This window comes from Phascolarctos cinereus, unplaced genomic scaffold (assembly GCF_003287225.1).
Source record: "Phascolarctos cinereus isolate Bilbo 61053 unplaced genomic scaffold, phaCin_HiC Scaffold_726;HRSCAF=1367, whole genome shotgun sequence".
NCBI classification, from domain to species: Eukaryota; Metazoa; Chordata; class Mammalia; order Diprotodontia; family Phascolarctidae; genus Phascolarctos; species Phascolarctos cinereus.
This window is the reverse complement of record NW_027556098.1, coordinates 409477456-409493074: the sequence shown is the minus strand read 5'-3', so window position 1 is coordinate 409493074 and position 15619 is coordinate 409477456. Positions and strand designations below refer to the sequence as shown.

At 44.3% G+C, this 15619-nt stretch overlaps 1 protein-coding gene across 1 annotated transcript; it reads left to right on the top strand.

Annotated features, from left to right (window-relative positions):
* The first annotated feature begins 2805 nt into the window (after nucleotides 1-2805).
* On the top strand, nucleotides 2806-14202 carry LOC110203817 (cytochrome P450 2G1). Its single transcript, XM_020980257.1, has 9 exons — nucleotides 2806-2985; nucleotides 3382-3544; nucleotides 4896-5045; nucleotides 5859-6019; nucleotides 7943-8119; nucleotides 9302-9443; nucleotides 12778-12965; nucleotides 13097-13238; nucleotides 14021-14202. The coding sequence occupies exons 1-9, from the start codon at nucleotides 2806-2808 to the stop codon at nucleotides 14200-14202; spliced, it is 1485 nt and encodes a 494-aa protein (XP_020835916.1).
* The last annotated feature ends 1417 nt before the right edge of the window (nucleotides 14203-15619 follow it).

Here is a 15619-nt window from a genome sequence, read left to right as displayed (position 1 = left end):
TTCGTTACCCATGGAGTCTTGATTGTGGGGCTTGCTTTTCAAGGTGGGAAAAGCCCTCATCAGGAGAAGGCCCTAGGAGTAGGAACAGGCAGCAGAGGTGACGGTGGGGGGAGACAGCTGCTCGGGAAAGGGAGGTGGGTATCACGGGGTGGAGGGAATGGCAGGTTTGGGTTAAGGAGGGTGAGGGAGAGGCTAGGGCCAGACAGTGGAGGCTGATGTGTTTGGGGATGGCAAGAGGGGGGCCAGATGGGCTGGATCAGAGGGAGCATGGGGGGCCATTGTTGAGTCTCTGTCCCAATGTAGAAGTTACTTCCGGGGCAGGTCCTCAAGGTACTTCAGCAGGAGAGACACAGTCAACTCTGCTCATGAGGCCAAGGCAGGAGTTCGGGAGAGAAACAGAGACCATAGGAGACAGGCAGATGCAGAGACAGGGAAAGAAGAAGGAAGGGAGAGAGACAAAGAAAGAGATGGGGAAAGAGAGATAGAGAGGGAGAGAAACAGAAAGAGGGAGGAAGAGAGGGAGGGAGGGAGGTAGAGACATTGATGGAAACAGAAAGATATGTGGTCACATACACAGAGACTGGTGAAAAATCTAGTCAAGAAAAGAGAGGCAAAGGAGGACACAGAGAGTCAAGGAGGAGGGCCAAGGAGAGAAAAACCCAGCACCCAAATGAAGCCTTCTGAGTGATCTGATTAGTACTACTGGCTATCTCCCCTTCCCTAACACCTTAAGCCTTGGTCCCTCTGGACCTTGAGGCCCAGGCCCCCTCAGCTGCTGAGTTTCCCGGGAGATCTGGTTTCTGCTAATCCTAAGACATTTGAGCCATGGGCAGCACCATCCCACTGGCTTCTCAGGTTCTCACAGAAAACATAGAAGGGCAGGCTACCCTTTCCATGCCCAGAGTTGCATACCATTTCCATTTCTCTCTCCCCACCTGAGTGGAATTCTTCTGAAACAAAGAATAAGCAGCTTAAACCCAGCCCATAGGCAATTTCTCTTGGTTCTCCAGGCCTGCCCTAGGCATCTCTGCTTCTGAGACCCCCCCCAAGAGCTCTTCTTCCCAGGGTCTTGGCTCACCATGCAGGGGGAATGAGGTTTTGCTATGGGTCTGACTTGCTCTGTGGCCCTGGCCTTCTCTGGGCCTCATTTTCAGCATCTGCAGGAGAGACCTTTGAACTTAGACTTTCCTAAAAAGGTCCTTTCAGCTCCAGAGCATGGACACTCAAGGAAGTTGGAAAGGGAAAAAAAAAACCCTACATTTATCAAGTGCCTACTATATGCCGGGAACTGTGGCAAGTGTTTGCAAATCTCATTTCATCCTCACAACTCTGGGAGAAGATGCTATTATTATTATTATTCCCATTTTACAGTTGAGGAAACTGAGGCAGGTAGCAGTTAAGTGACTTGCTCAGGATCACAGGGGTAGTAAGTGTCTGAGGCCAGATTTGAACTCAGGTCTTCCTGACTCCAGGCTCAGTGTTCTATTTACCCAGATGCCTCAAGCGAAGCTCTTTATCTATAGGGCAGTGGGAAGGGTACAGCGTCAAGTCCCAAGAGGTCCTGGTCCAAATCCCAGCCCTGCTTGTTAGGAATACAGGTCCAGAGCGAGAAGAGACCTCAGCAGCCATGGTGCCCTGCTGCCTCCCACTTTTTACCTGTTCGCCTTGAGTAAGTCCCTTCTCTCTGAGTCTGTTTACTCATCTCTAGAATGGGGGAGTCAGACTCCAAGGGCTCCAAAGCTCCTTCCAGCAACAGGTCCCATGAACTAATAATAATAATAATAACAACAATAATACTAACAATATAACAGTAATGATAACTAGCATTTATGTTGTGCTTTATGGCTCAAAAAGCACTTCCTCACAACTACCCTAGGGAGGAGGTGCTATTATCATCCCCTTTTTATGGATGAAGAAACTGAGGCACGCAGGTTAAGTGACTGGCCTGAGGTTCTACAGCTAGCTTCTAGGAGTCAGATTTGAACTTGTGTCTTCCTGACTCTAGGTCCAGTGTGCCACCGTAACTGTCTAAGAGCCTTACAACTGGGCCTTTGGGGCTCCTGGGAGGGCCTGCCTCAGAGCTCGAGCTGCAGGGCCAAAGTCATTCTGGGCCAGACAGCAGAGCCCACTGGAATGCTGCCCCAGATGACTCTACCTGACTACAGATGCCAAAACAGCATTCCATAGAGGAAGGGTTTTAGGTTAGGCTAGGCATCAAGATCCCAAGCCTAAACTCTGCTCCTAGCCCATTGTGTGAGCTGGACAAATCCCGCCCTTTTTCTGACTCTGGGTTTCTTTAGTTGGAGAAATAAAGGGTCGGAGCAGCCTTTATGTTGAGAGGGCACAACTCTTTATGGCTGGAAAGGACCTCAATGGCCATCTACTCCATGCTCTCATTTTACACATGGAGAAACCGAGGACAGGAAGGTGAAGTCACTTGCCCAGGTTCGCACGGGGAGTTGGGAGCAGAGTGTGCATTCAAACCAGTTCTTGAACTCCCAAACCAGCGCCTTGCCAGACCATCATGCTGGTCTCCAGAAGGAGGAAGGGGTCATGGGATGCAGAGGGGGAAGGGGCTGAGAGAGCCAGTCCAGAGCCCCCTTGTCCAGGATGTTTTCTTGGCTGCTCCAGCTAGCAGTGACCTTTTCTTTCATGCCTGAGGGAGGGGACACAAGTTATGTAATCCATGGTACCAGGCTTTGGAAAGCTTAATCCCAGGGAGATTCAGGTTTCAGATAAGGCTGAGCCCTGATGAATATATAACTGGGGCCCCCGGCAGGCTGGGTACCCCCTCCTCCAGGCAGCATGGAGTTTGGTGGTGTTATCACACTTTTTTTGGCTCTCTGTGTTCCCTGCCTTGCCATCCTCATTGCCTGGAAACGCGTGCACAAAGCAGGCAAGCTACCCCCGGGGCCCACTCCCATACCCTTCCTGGGCAACCTGCTGCAGGTCCGCACTGATGCCACATTTCAGTCTTTCCTGGAGGTGAGTCTGCCCACCTTCTTTCATGCAGTCACAGGGTTGGAGAATTTTAGAATTTTAGATGCTCAGGACCTCTGGATGTTAGAACCAGAATCCTAAATTCTTTAACACTATGGAGTAAATTACAGAATGTTAACATCATAAAGGTTAATTTACATTTAAACCATAAGGTCTGGAAGAGACTTTAGAAATAATCTAGTCCATTCCCTACATTAGGGAAATAGAGTCCAATAGAGGAGATCCCGGGATGAAACTCAGATCTCTTGACTAGGGATCTTTCCACTCTACTGGGTTGTCATCCGGGCCATCTTTTGGTACTGTCCTACCTTGTCTCTGAGGCCCTGCCTGGGAAATACGGCTGGGACCTCCCTGTCTCACCTCCTACTTTTTTCCCCTCAGCTCAGTAAGAAGTATGGGCCTGTGTTTACTGTCTACATGGGTCCTCGAAGAGTAGTCGTGCTATGCGGCCATGAGGCAGTGAAGGAGGCGCTGGTCGACCATGCAGAGGAGTTCAGTGGCCGGGGGGAGCTGGCTTCAGTTGACAGGAACTTTCAGGGTCATGGTGAGAGATCCCACTTCTGAAAAGTATGCTGACTGTCAAGTGGTTACGATACTCTTAATTCCCTGCATATTAATCTGTAGCTTAGTAAAAAGTGAAACCTTTCTCTGATACCCCCAAGAACCAAGAGAAAAATGGCCACCACCGTAGAATTAGAGCTTCCTTTACGGGGGCTGAGTGGGGCTCTTTTGGTGGAGAGGGGACAGTATAGGAGTGCAAGACTTAGAAGTGGGGAGGACCTTAGATCCTCCATCTCCCAACACTGGCCGTTTTTTCCCCATTACATTTCATTTTCTGTTCCTGATTTTGCTCCCTGCTCCATTTACTCCCCCACCCATTAAGAAGGGGAGAAAACGAAATGACTCTGGGCATTTTTATGAGCTTTCCCCCTTTCCTGAAATGCTCATCCTCCTCATCTCTGCCTCCTGACTTCCCTGAAAGTGCCACCTTCCATAAGAAGCCTGTTCTGGTCCTCCTCAATCTTACTGCCTTCCATCTGAGATGCCCCTAATTTATCCTGCCTCTCTCTCAGCTGTCCATGTGTCTGCATGCTGTCTCCTTGATCGGACTGGATTGTCTTTTGTCAATATGTGGGTTCAGGGATCCATTGTTATTTGAGGTTGAGGCCATTACTCCAGTCCCTTCATTGAAGCACCATAGGGTATAGAGTGCCAGGGCTACAGTCAGCAAAACTTGTCTTCCTGAGTTGAAATCTGGCCTCAGACACCTAATAGCTGTGTGATCCTGAGCAAGTCACTGAATCCTGTTTGCCTCAGCTTCTTCATCTGTAAAATGAGATGGAGAAGGAAGTGGGAAACCACTCCAGTATCTTTGCCAAGAACACCTCCAAAAGGGATTATGAAGAATTGGGCATGACTGAATAACAAGAAGAAACCGCAAGTTTTCAAGACTGAGGCTCTTTGCCTTGGATCCTGGAGGCTGCTCTTTGTCCTAGGCTGAATCCTCAACTATCTAATAATGAGTCTGTAAGGTGGGGACCAGACCCTGTCATGGAAAGAGTTCTGGGTTTGGAGATAGCAGGCTTGGGTCCCAGGATTGGTCCAGCTGCTCCCTCTGTGTAACCTAGGGCAAGTCCCTTCCTCCTTATGTACCTCAGTTTCCACTTCTACCAAAAGAGAGGGCTGGGCTAAATGTCCTCTCACGTCCCTCAGCCCTTGTAACCACTCTGAGCCTCAATTTATGGTTCTGTAAAATGGGAACTGGAACATGTTGGTCCCTTCCAACTCTAAATCCCATGACTCCTTGGCGCTGTTATTGTCACCCTGACCTTCTTGCCTGTGATACTCCATCCTATTGCTCTACACACAGTAGGTGCTCATTTTTGCACTGGCAGGTGTGGCAATGGCCAATGGGGATCGCTGGCGGATCTTGCGTCGTTTCTCTCTAACTATCCTTCGAGATTTTGGGATGGGGAAGCGCAGCATTGAGGAGCGCATTCAGGAAGAGGCTGGCTTCTTGCTTGAAGAATTGCGGAAAACAAATGGTAAGAGCTACTCAGGGGTTTTGGAAGAAATGGAGGCAGGAGAATAGGGAGGTGGGGGAGGGTGCCTTAAGATTGAGGGGCCATGAGGAGAATCAGAGGCCTAAGTGGAGTTGGGGGATGATATTGGGAGAGATGGGCTTATGAAAGGCTCAGGCAGCTTTAGAACAGAGCTTATTAAGGAGGAGGTTTGGGGGATCCTAAAGGTCTTTCTCTCCCTCCCTTGGTCCAGGCTCAGATCTGGAAGGGCCCTGGCAAATGCACTGGTTTTGGAGTTAGAGAACCTGGGTTCAAATTCAGCCTTTCACTCATATTGTCTGTGTGATGTGGGTCAAATGACTTAACTTAGCTAGTGGGCCTCAGTTTCCTCATCTGTCAAATGAGGATGACATTATGGGAAATGCAAAGTTTATTGGCTGTGCAATCATAGGATCCATAAGACCTTGGTTCAAATCTCACCTCTTCTATTTAATAACTGAGTGCCCTTGGATAAATCACTATACAAACCTAGCCTCAGTTTCCTCATTTGCAAAATGAGAAGGTACTTGCAGCAAGTGACCTCTAAGGTCCCTTTTAGCTCTATGATCTTAAGATCTTAGCCCATGTGTCCAACTCCTTTTTACAGAGGAGGAAACTACGGCCCAGAGAGAGAGAGAGAGTGGAAAAGAGGAAGTGTCTAAGGTCACTCAGAGAACGGAGTCTGATGCCAAATAAGTTACCAGTCTGCCTACATGGGGCTCTTCTTTCCACATCTCCATCTCCATGTCCTTCACTGCCCCTCTGTCCGATCCCTGCATCCCTCCATCTCTCTTCTAGGAGTCCCCATTGATCCCACCTTCTTCCTGAGCCGCAGCGTCTCCAACGTCATCAGCTCTGTGGTGTTTGGGAGCCGATTCGACTATGAGGACGAGCAGTTCTTGTATCTGCTGCACCTGATCAATGGTAGCTTCATTGAAATGAGCACGCCCTGGGCCCAGGTACTGTTGGTGGTGGCAGCTTCCTCCAATCCTCCAACCCCTTGCACCCAAACAAAAAACAACTCATGGGATCCTAAAGGCATTGACTCATGGAATGTTAGTTAACCTTGTCAAGGCATAGAATTCAATAGTCATAGAACCTTAGAATACTAGAATTTTAAAATTTTAAACTATAAGAACCTGAGAAACAGAATGACAGAATCTTTTACTCTAAAATCATAGAATTTATTATTTACTCAGGAACGTAGAACCCCAAAGTACTAGAATATCTTAATTTTAGAATACTAGAACATTGGAAACAGAACCATAAGATCTGGAAACTTAGAATGCTGGGAACTTAGAATCTTTTAATTTTAGAATACTAGTACCTTAGAAACAAAGAATCATGGAATCTTAGAACAATAGGCCCTTAGGCTCAAGAGCCGAAGACTGTTGGAAACTTGAAACTTTAGAATCACAGAACCTTATATGAAAACCTTCACACAGTAGAATATAAGAAAGTTAGAAATGTAGACTCACAGAATCTTAGAATCATGAAAGTTTAGTCTAGTAGAATCTTAGAAAATTAGAACCATAGAGCCTCAGAATTTTGGAATACTAGAACCTTATAAATGGAACCTTAGACTCCAAGAAATCAAAATATTGGGAACTTAGAACTCTAGGGCACTAGGCTTTTTAACTTTAGGATACAAGTACCTTAAAAGCAAAGAATCACAGAATGTTAGAGCCATAGCCCATTAAGCTCTAGAAACATAGAGTATTAGAAGATTAAAACCTTAGAATCACAGAACACTCTATTAAAATTTTCAAATTTTAGAATACCAGAGTGTTAGAAAATATACTCACAAATCTTAGAATCATAGAACCTTAACTTATTGGAATCTTAGAACATTAGAACCACAGTCCCTTAGAATTTTAGCATATTAGAACCTCTTGAACTTTATACAGAACCTTAGAATCTTGGAACCTTGGCATAAAAACCTTAGAATATTAGAACCTAATAAATCTTAGAATATGAGAACCAGAGAAACATAACATCATGGAACCTTAGAAACATGAAATTTAGACTCCAGAGTTTTAAAATATTAGAATCACAGTCTTAGAGATTTAGAAGTACAGGCTCAAGATAATAGAATCTCAGAATCATCAAAGCCTGGAGGCTTAGACTTATGGAACCTAGAATCTCAGAACTTTAAAGTGATAGAATCTTGGAATCAGTATAAACCTCAGAATCCTGGAAGCCCAGGATTTATTCCTTTTTAGATTAACATTTATTTATAGACATTATTATCTGTTAGGGACAGCATGGCATAGTAGATAAAGGAGCCTCCTGAGAGGCAGAGAGAATTAGGTATAAATCCTGCTTCTACCATGCATACTAGTTGTGTTCCCATGGATAAGTCACAACTTATCAGCGCCTCCGAGTAACTCTAGGGACGTGTATACCAGCAGAGAGAGTTATTTGGTAATACTCTGGTAATTCCCTACAATTGCTATCTTTGTGACTGTGAGCAAGTCATTTGACCTTTCTGAGCCTCAGTGTCCTCCACTGTAAACAAGAGATAGTAATTTGAATAGCACCTTGGTCATGGAGTTGTTATGCAGACCCAATGGAAGAGCTTTGCAAACCTGGTGCTTAGTGATCATCTTAGCCATAAATTCCTGAAGGGAGTAGAAACGGAAACATGGTGTTGGTGGTGGAGGGGTATGCTCTCACATTTTGTCTCTGCTTCCTTTCCCCACAACAGAACAAAAGTTCCCTGGAGAAAAAGAAATACTTGTGTTTCTTTTTCCCTTTGAAATTCCTTAACCTTCAGCTATCCCTACCCATTTGGCTCCTCCAATCACTTCCCCTTCTTCATGTGCTGTTTCTCCAGTCTAATGAGGCATGCTCTCCTTTCCATCCCTCTCCCAATCCCTCAGCTCTATGACATGTACTCAGGGATCATGCAGTACCTGCCTGGCCGCCACCACAAAATTTACAACCTTATCGAAGAGCTGAAGGACTTTGTTGCATCCAGGGTCAAGATCAACGAGGCCTCCCTGGATCCCAACAGCCCCCGGGACTTCATAGACTGCTTCCTTGTGAAAATGCATCAGGTGCCACCTGCAATACTCCCTACTTTTCCCCGAGTGCTCCCAGCCTCTCCCTCTCCTATTCCCACTGCCCAAGCCCCACATTCTTATCCATATAGTCAAGTGTGGCTCTCTCTCTCTCTATGATCCATTGAATCCAAGCCATACTACTCAAGCTGTCTTTCAAAGCCTCCCTCTCCCATCCCCCCCACCCCAATCCTCTGGTGTCCTGGTCATTTCCCTCGGGATCTAAAGTTGTCAGACATGAATTTAAATCTTGATTCTTCCACTTACTACCTGTGCTATACTAGGCAAATCCCTTCCTCAACCTGGACCTCAGTTTCCTCATCTGTAAAATGAAGGAATCAGACTAGATGAACCAAAGTCCTTTCCAACTCTAAGCCAGCAATCTTCCCATTCATCAAGCACCTATTGAGCTCTTACTATGTACAAAGTAGTATGGATAAGAAACACCTACCATTCTCTCAAGGTGGGGAGGAGGAAGAATGTGCAAATACATACAGGTATATGATAATTCGAGGAGAAACCACACTGGAGTTGGAATCAGGACCTGGCTCATAAATCTAGAGCTAGAAGTCCCAACCCCCTCATCTGACAGAGGATGAGGAGACTGACCCCTAGAGAAGTAAACCGAGGAGCCCAAGGGTTATGCAGGTACTATCAGAGGTAGGATTTTGAACCCAGGTCCTCTGGCTTCATAGCCAGAGATCTTTTCACTGTCCCACTCTCCATTACTTATGACAAGATGATCTCGGGCAAGTCATTGCATTTCTAAAAGCCTTAGTTTCTTTATCTGTAAAATGAGGGGATTGAACCCCATAACCTCGGGTCCTTTTCAGGCTAGATCAGTGATCTTTTTTGAACTAAAGGGGGTCAAGACAGGCTTCCCAGAGAAAGGAAAACTTCCTGCATGAGCCAAGTTCTGCCATTCTCTGGCTGGAGCACCCTTCCTACGCCCTCTCCATCCCCTCAGTCCTCCCAGCCCCAGATGGCCGAGTCCCTCCCCTCTCCAGTAAGTCCTAAGCAATCTCCGTAAGTCCCACTCCTAGAGATACCTGTTACCAGGACAAGCTGGCCAGCCCCTGAGACCCAAGGATGGGGAGAGGGGAGGCACAGGAGACTTACAGTGGAAGACCAGAGGAAAGCATGAACTCTGAGGTGCAGTGTCTCTCCCCCTACCTCAAGGAAAAAGACAATCCTCAGACAGAATTCAACCTTAAGAACCTGGTCCTCACCACTTTAAACCTGTTCTTTGCTGGGACGGAAACAGTCAGCTCCACACTGCGCTATGGGTTTCTGCTTCTCATGAAACATCCAGAGGTGGGAGGTGAGTCCTCTTCCTGACCATCCTCCTGGTCGCCATTGTTTTTGCCCTCATGTCTGGCCCTGAATAGAACCTCATTCCCTGAGAGACCCTGATGGCCATGTACCTTCTGGTTCCCCTGAATCAATCAGGGAGTCAACAAACAGTTGAGTGTGTCAGGCTTTGGGCCAGGTGCTAGAGTTATAAATACAAAGAATGAAACAATTCCTACTTCCGAGGAGCTTACATTGTAACAGCAACAGTATTGGGGTGGGAGAGACACTGGGAGAAAGACCCTGAGGAAGCTACTCATAAAATCACTCATGCCAGGCTTAAAAAGGGACCTTGGAGATAATCGCTTGTAATCCAATATTTCTTCCACTAAAAAAAAAAACCACGAAACCTTCCTACTCCAACAATTCAGGTGTTTATCTTCTCTTTATCTATCTATCTATCTATCTATCTGTATATGTATCTGTTATCTATCTATGCTAATCTATCTGTGTAATTCATCTACCCATCCATTCATCGATCCACTCATTCATGTATTCACCTAACCATTAATCATCCATCCATTCATTTATGTCTATCCATTGATCCATTGACCCATCCATCCATGTATCTATTGATCCATCAATCTATTGATCTATCAATCTTTTTATGTATCCACCCATCCACCTATCCGTTCAATGATGGGCTGTGTGGTGTTAGTGGATGGAAAGCTCACTTTGGTAGTGAGGAAGAATTGGGGGCAAGGCCTTTTGGCACATGATATCTGTGTAACACTAGACAACTCTTTTAAACTCTAAGTACCCAAGACAGAGTTGCAGAACACTTGGCCTCTGCACTGGTAGGGAGGTGGGGAGGGAAAGTTTCCCCTACAGTCAGTCCTCCATACCAACTAAATCTGAAACTCTGGACCAAATAAAGAAAGAAAGAAAGAAAGAAAAGGACAAAAACATGTGTGGAGAGCTATGGAGTCAGACAGCACGATAAGTATTTTTTTTGTTGTATTAAATCCACTCTTTAGAATAGTATGATTTGGAAAGAAAGCAAAATAATAGTTAAAATAGATGCTTGAAAAATAACATTTAAAATATTTTATTGATGCTCTTTTAAAGAAACATCTTTACCATACTCCCACACTCATCTTGTAATTATTAGGGTCAAGGAAACCAATAAAGGTACTGGTTTTATGTGAAAGCCTATTCTTCACTGTACTCGTATAGATCATAGCCTCTGCCCAGAACCAAGAGGCAGACCTCACTGTCAGTCCTCAGAGGCCACAATTTAGACCTACCTTTCCAAATTTATAGAGGACACATCACTCCTTCTCTTGTTCCTCATTGTGCCCAACCTGTGGTAGTCTTCTGAGCTTGTATTGGTCTGATCAGCCACAGTCAGACCCAGTGTACATTCACCTCTCCATAATGATGTCATTTTGGTCCTCCTTGATTCTCAAGGACGATAACTCAGTAGCATGATTGCTGCTCCCCCATTTCCAGCCTTTGCTGCCTTCTCACAAGCAGCCCTGGTCCTGCCATGCTCTCTTTCCTCCCAATTTCAACTCAGGTGTCCCATCTAATCTGCTCTCCTCAAAAAAAGCATGCATTTGCCATATCTTCACCTGTGGCATCTCTCAGTAGAACATACGCTCTTTGAGGTAGGGTTGGGGCTTTTTTTTTCTTTCTTTCATTTTTTTTGCCTTTGTATCCTTACATCCTACTGCTTTAGGTAAGTGCTGATCTGTATTGGGTACAAGGAATTTCCTACTCTGCATTAATATAAGGATTGATGAAATCACGGTCTGGTTTAAAAAACAAACAAATCCTAAATCCTGTGCTTAGCCCTGTTCTGGAGGGTAGTATGTGCTTAATACTTAAATGCTTGTTGAATGGAAATGAATTGAACCCTCCTTCCAACTCTTTTCCTGCCAGTCTTATAAAAATGGAATTAGAGTTGGCAACAGAGGCAGCTAGGACACCATAGTGCATAGAGGACTGGGCTTGGAATCAGCAAGATGAATCTTCATGAGTTTAAATCTGGCCTCAGACACTTACTAGCTGTGTGACCCTGTGCAAGTCACTTCACCCTGTTTACCTCAGTTGTTCATTTGTAAAGTGAGCTGGAGAAGGAAATGGCAAACCATTCCAGTATCGTTGCTAAGAAAACCCCCAAAAAGGGTCACAAAAAGTTGGAAGAGGCCGAAAAAGATTAAACAGAGGCAGCTTGGTAGCATAGAGTATTGGCATTAATGAGTCAGAAAGACCTAAATTCAAATCAAGCCTCATACACTAGCTGTGTGACCCTGGGCAAGTCACTTAACCTACCTGTTTCCTAATCTGTAAAACAGAAATAACAACTATCCCCCAGAGTTATTGTGAGGATAAAAGTAGATGATATTTATACATTGCTATATAAATGAAAGCTATTGTAAAAATGATCTTTAAAATTGATGCCATGGGATGGTAGGTGCATACTTGGCCAACCCCCTGATTTTACAGTTGAGGTAACTGAGGCACAGGGAATTAATTAGTGGGTACGGGAGGTTGTTTTTATTCATATCACCTTCACTTCCTTCTTCCCTCCCATGTGGACTATCTTCTGTAACAAAGGATAAGAAAGAGGATTTGACAAAATGGAACAACACATTAATGGAGCCTTACAGCACATGCACTGTTCTATACCCATAGTCCACCACTCCCGTGTGAAGGGAGGAAATTTTTTCATCTCTTATTGACCATTATAAACATTCCATAATTCTTCAAATCCAAATCTATCATTCCCATAATTCTAGAATTCTAGGCAACTAAAGTTTTGTTTCTCCAAGATCTCATGATTGAAAGGCTTTATGATAATCAGATTCTAGGATTCTGAAGTAGGATTTTAAGATTCCATGATCCCAAGAGATTTCTAGGTCATTTTTTATGGCTTTGTTACGCTATGTAGCTCTAGGCTGTTGCTTATTGGAAGCAGTGTGGTACTATAGAAAGGAGCACTGGATTTGGGATTTGGAAGGCCTGGGTTCAGATCCTGACTCTGCCATTGATCTATATGAGCTTAGAAAATAATAATAGGCCTTAGTTTCCTCCTCTGTAAGCTAAGGGCATTTAACTAGATCACCTCTGAGGTCCCTTTCAGCCCTAGGTTCATTATTTTAAGAGTCAATGATTCCAAGGTTCTCTCATTTTAAGGTTGGCAGGTTCAATGACTTAGAATGGGAAGATATCTCAACCAACCTCCATAGTTCACAACAGAAGCCTAGAGAAGAAAGGGACTTACCCAAAGTCACATAATCTCTCATATGAGACTCCTTTGAGCCTGAATGTCAGATTCTCAAGATTTCTGACCCTTCTAGCCAAGGTCCAAGAGGAGATTGATCAAGTCATTGGGCAACACAGATTCCCCAAGGCAGAGGACCGGATGCAGATGCCATACACTGATGCAGTCATCCATGAGATCCAGAGGATTACAGACATTGTGCCCATGGGTGTCCCTCACACAGTCACACGAGACACCCACTTCCGAGGTTACATCCTACCAAAGGTAAGGGGCTCCTCCTGGTGTGTCTCCCCCATCAAATCCTTTTCTCTGCTTTCCTGCTCCCCAGCCCAGCTCCGGCCCCTCTATCCTAGAGCTGGCTCTGCTCATTACACTCATACCTACCTTCCCTCCAGGGCACTGATATCTTCCCTCTCATTGGCTCTGCTCTTCGAGATCCTAAGTATTTCTCAAAACCTGAAATCTTCGAACCAAAGCATTTTCTTGATGAGCAGGGACGCTTCAAGAAGAACGAAGCCTTCGTGCCATTTGCTTCTGGTGGGTTCTTAGAAACCTCCCCCTTCTTTCCATTCTTCCTGCTCAGAGACATTGCAGGGTCTGGGATTAGAGCATGGGCTATAAGGCTGGGACATAACCATAGATGTTAGAATCTTAGAAGAGAATCACAAGACCGCAACCTTAGAGTTTAAGGGATCCTCAGAGTTCAACAGCCTCATTCTACACATGAGGAAACTGAGGCCCAGAGAAGAAAAGAGACTTGGCCAAGCTCATGCAAGAAATAAGAATCATAGATGCGATTTGAACTCAGGGTCACTGATACTCTCCATTGTCTCATGGAACAACAGAATTTTAGGGTTGTAAGAAAACACAATATTCAGTGGTTAGACTCTTCGAATCTTGGTGTCTTATAGCTCTAAGATACATGGAATCAGGGATGTGCTGGTAAGTATTTCACAACTAGCTTTCTGAAAAAATAAATGCATCTATGACACACTTTTAAGTTTAATCTGAATCATTCTCCATCACTTTCTACAACTTAAATCAACAAAAATTTCTGAGGAGTAAATGATTAATAGGGAGAATTTGACCATAGGCTCCTTGGAGGCAGTAAGTACTGGCTATGGCACACTCCTGCTTTTGGACCTTCAGACAAGTACAATCTTAGAATCTTAGAACTGCCTCCCCAGCCCCATTGAGATTAGCCTATATATGAAATTTATTTGATTTGGTTCATTTGTTTGTACATGTTTCAATGATCCATATTCCATGTTTCTTTTTTCTCCATTGCTGGTTCTGTGGATAATGGTGGCTCTCCCTAGGGAAACGTGTGTGTCTGGGGGAGGCCATGGCCAGGATGGAGCTCTTCCTCTACTTCACAGCCATCTTGCAGAGCTTCTCCCTCCAATCTCTGGTTCCCACCAGTGAGATTGACATCACCCCCAAGATGTCTGGCTTTGGCAACGTCCCTCCCTCCTATAAGCTTTGCATTGTGGCCCGTTGATGGGCCACCCAGCGCAAGGTCCAGCAAATACCTGTTGCCAGCTCCTCCTACTTACCCACCACGCCCCCCTTCTGTGGCCTTTCCCAATAAAATTTTTTCAATGCCCCTTAACTGCTAGTGTCTTTTCCTCTAAGCCTATCTTCCATCTACTTTATATTTCTTTTATGTATGCTGATTTATATATATATATTGTCACCCCAATAGAAGGTAAGCTTCTTGAGGATAAGTACTGTTTTTGCATTTTCTTTGTTTCCCCAACCCTTAGCACAGTGCATGGCCAATAGAAAGCACTCAACATATGCCTGGTGATTGTTGGCATAGGATGCTGTAGAGGCAAACAGCTGCTTTGCTCTAGAGCCAAGATTCTCAACCTGGGATCCACCAATAGATTTCAGATAGTCTATGAACTGGGAATGTTTAAAGCTGTATTTCAATATAATTACTTTCCTTTGTAATTCTCTGTATTATATTTTATACATTGACGAATACGATTCTGAAGGAGGAGCATAGGCCACACAAGACTCACTGCCCAAGGGGTTCATAACACAAGATGGTTAAAAAAACACTTGTTCTAGAGAATGAAGCAGGAAAAAGGGAAGTATTTTCATTTTTTGTTTTCTTTTCAAGATTGGCACCATATTCACCTCTTTTCAGTCTTTCAGCATTAGTCTAGACATTTGAGATCTTCCGAAGATCTAGGTAGAATTCATCAATCACATCCATCTGTCCTTTCACTATCCAGGGGTGTATGTATGTATGTGACTCATCTGGGCTTAGTGACCTGAACTTATTCAGGGCAGCCAAGCAATCTTGCACCATCTCTTTATTTACTTAGACTGAGCATAACTGTCCTGTTAGTCATTTTTGTTCTATCTTCCCTGGCCCAATGGCCATTCTTTATGGCAAATAAAACAAAGCAAACCAGATCTGTATAGCTCCACCTTCATTCTTGCATCCATTATAATAATTTTAACAACACCTATTAGCAGACCAATCCCTTTCTTAATCCTTCCCCTTTTCCTCAATTTATCTATTTTTTTGTGTGAAAAGTTTTGTCTTTTTTTCCCAGCTCCACGTATCACCATTTTTAACATTTGTTTGTTTTTTGTTTAATTTGGTGTTTCAAATCCTCTTTCTCTCTCTACTACTCTACCTTCTTTGAGAAGTCAAACAATTAGATAAATATTATATATGTGCAATCATGATAACACTTTTGTATTAGCCAGATTGTAAAAGAAATTCCAGACCGAAAAAAAATGAAGGAAAATAAAGAAAATTTTTTAAAAGTATGCTTCGATCTGCACTCAGACTCTATCAGTTCTTTCTCTGGATGTGTATAGCATTTTTTCCTCATAAGTGCTTTAGAATTTTCTTGGATCATTGTATTGCTGAGAATAGCTAAGTCATTCATAATTGA

Excerpts from the sequence above, each read along its gene's own strand:
- LOC110203817 (XM_020980257.1), top strand. The coding sequence starts at position 2,806 with ATGGAGTTTGGTGGTGTTATCACACTTTTTTTGGCTCTCTGTGTTCCC. Across the intron at positions 9,444-12,777 it reads GAAACATCCAGAGGTGGGAG|CCAAGGTCCAAGAGGAGATT; the intron begins GTGAGTCCTCTT and ends TGACCCTTCTAG. Across the intron at positions 12,966-13,096 it reads GAGGTTACATCCTACCAAAG|GGCACTGATATCTTCCCTCT; the intron begins GTAAGGGGCTCC and ends CCTTCCCTCCAG.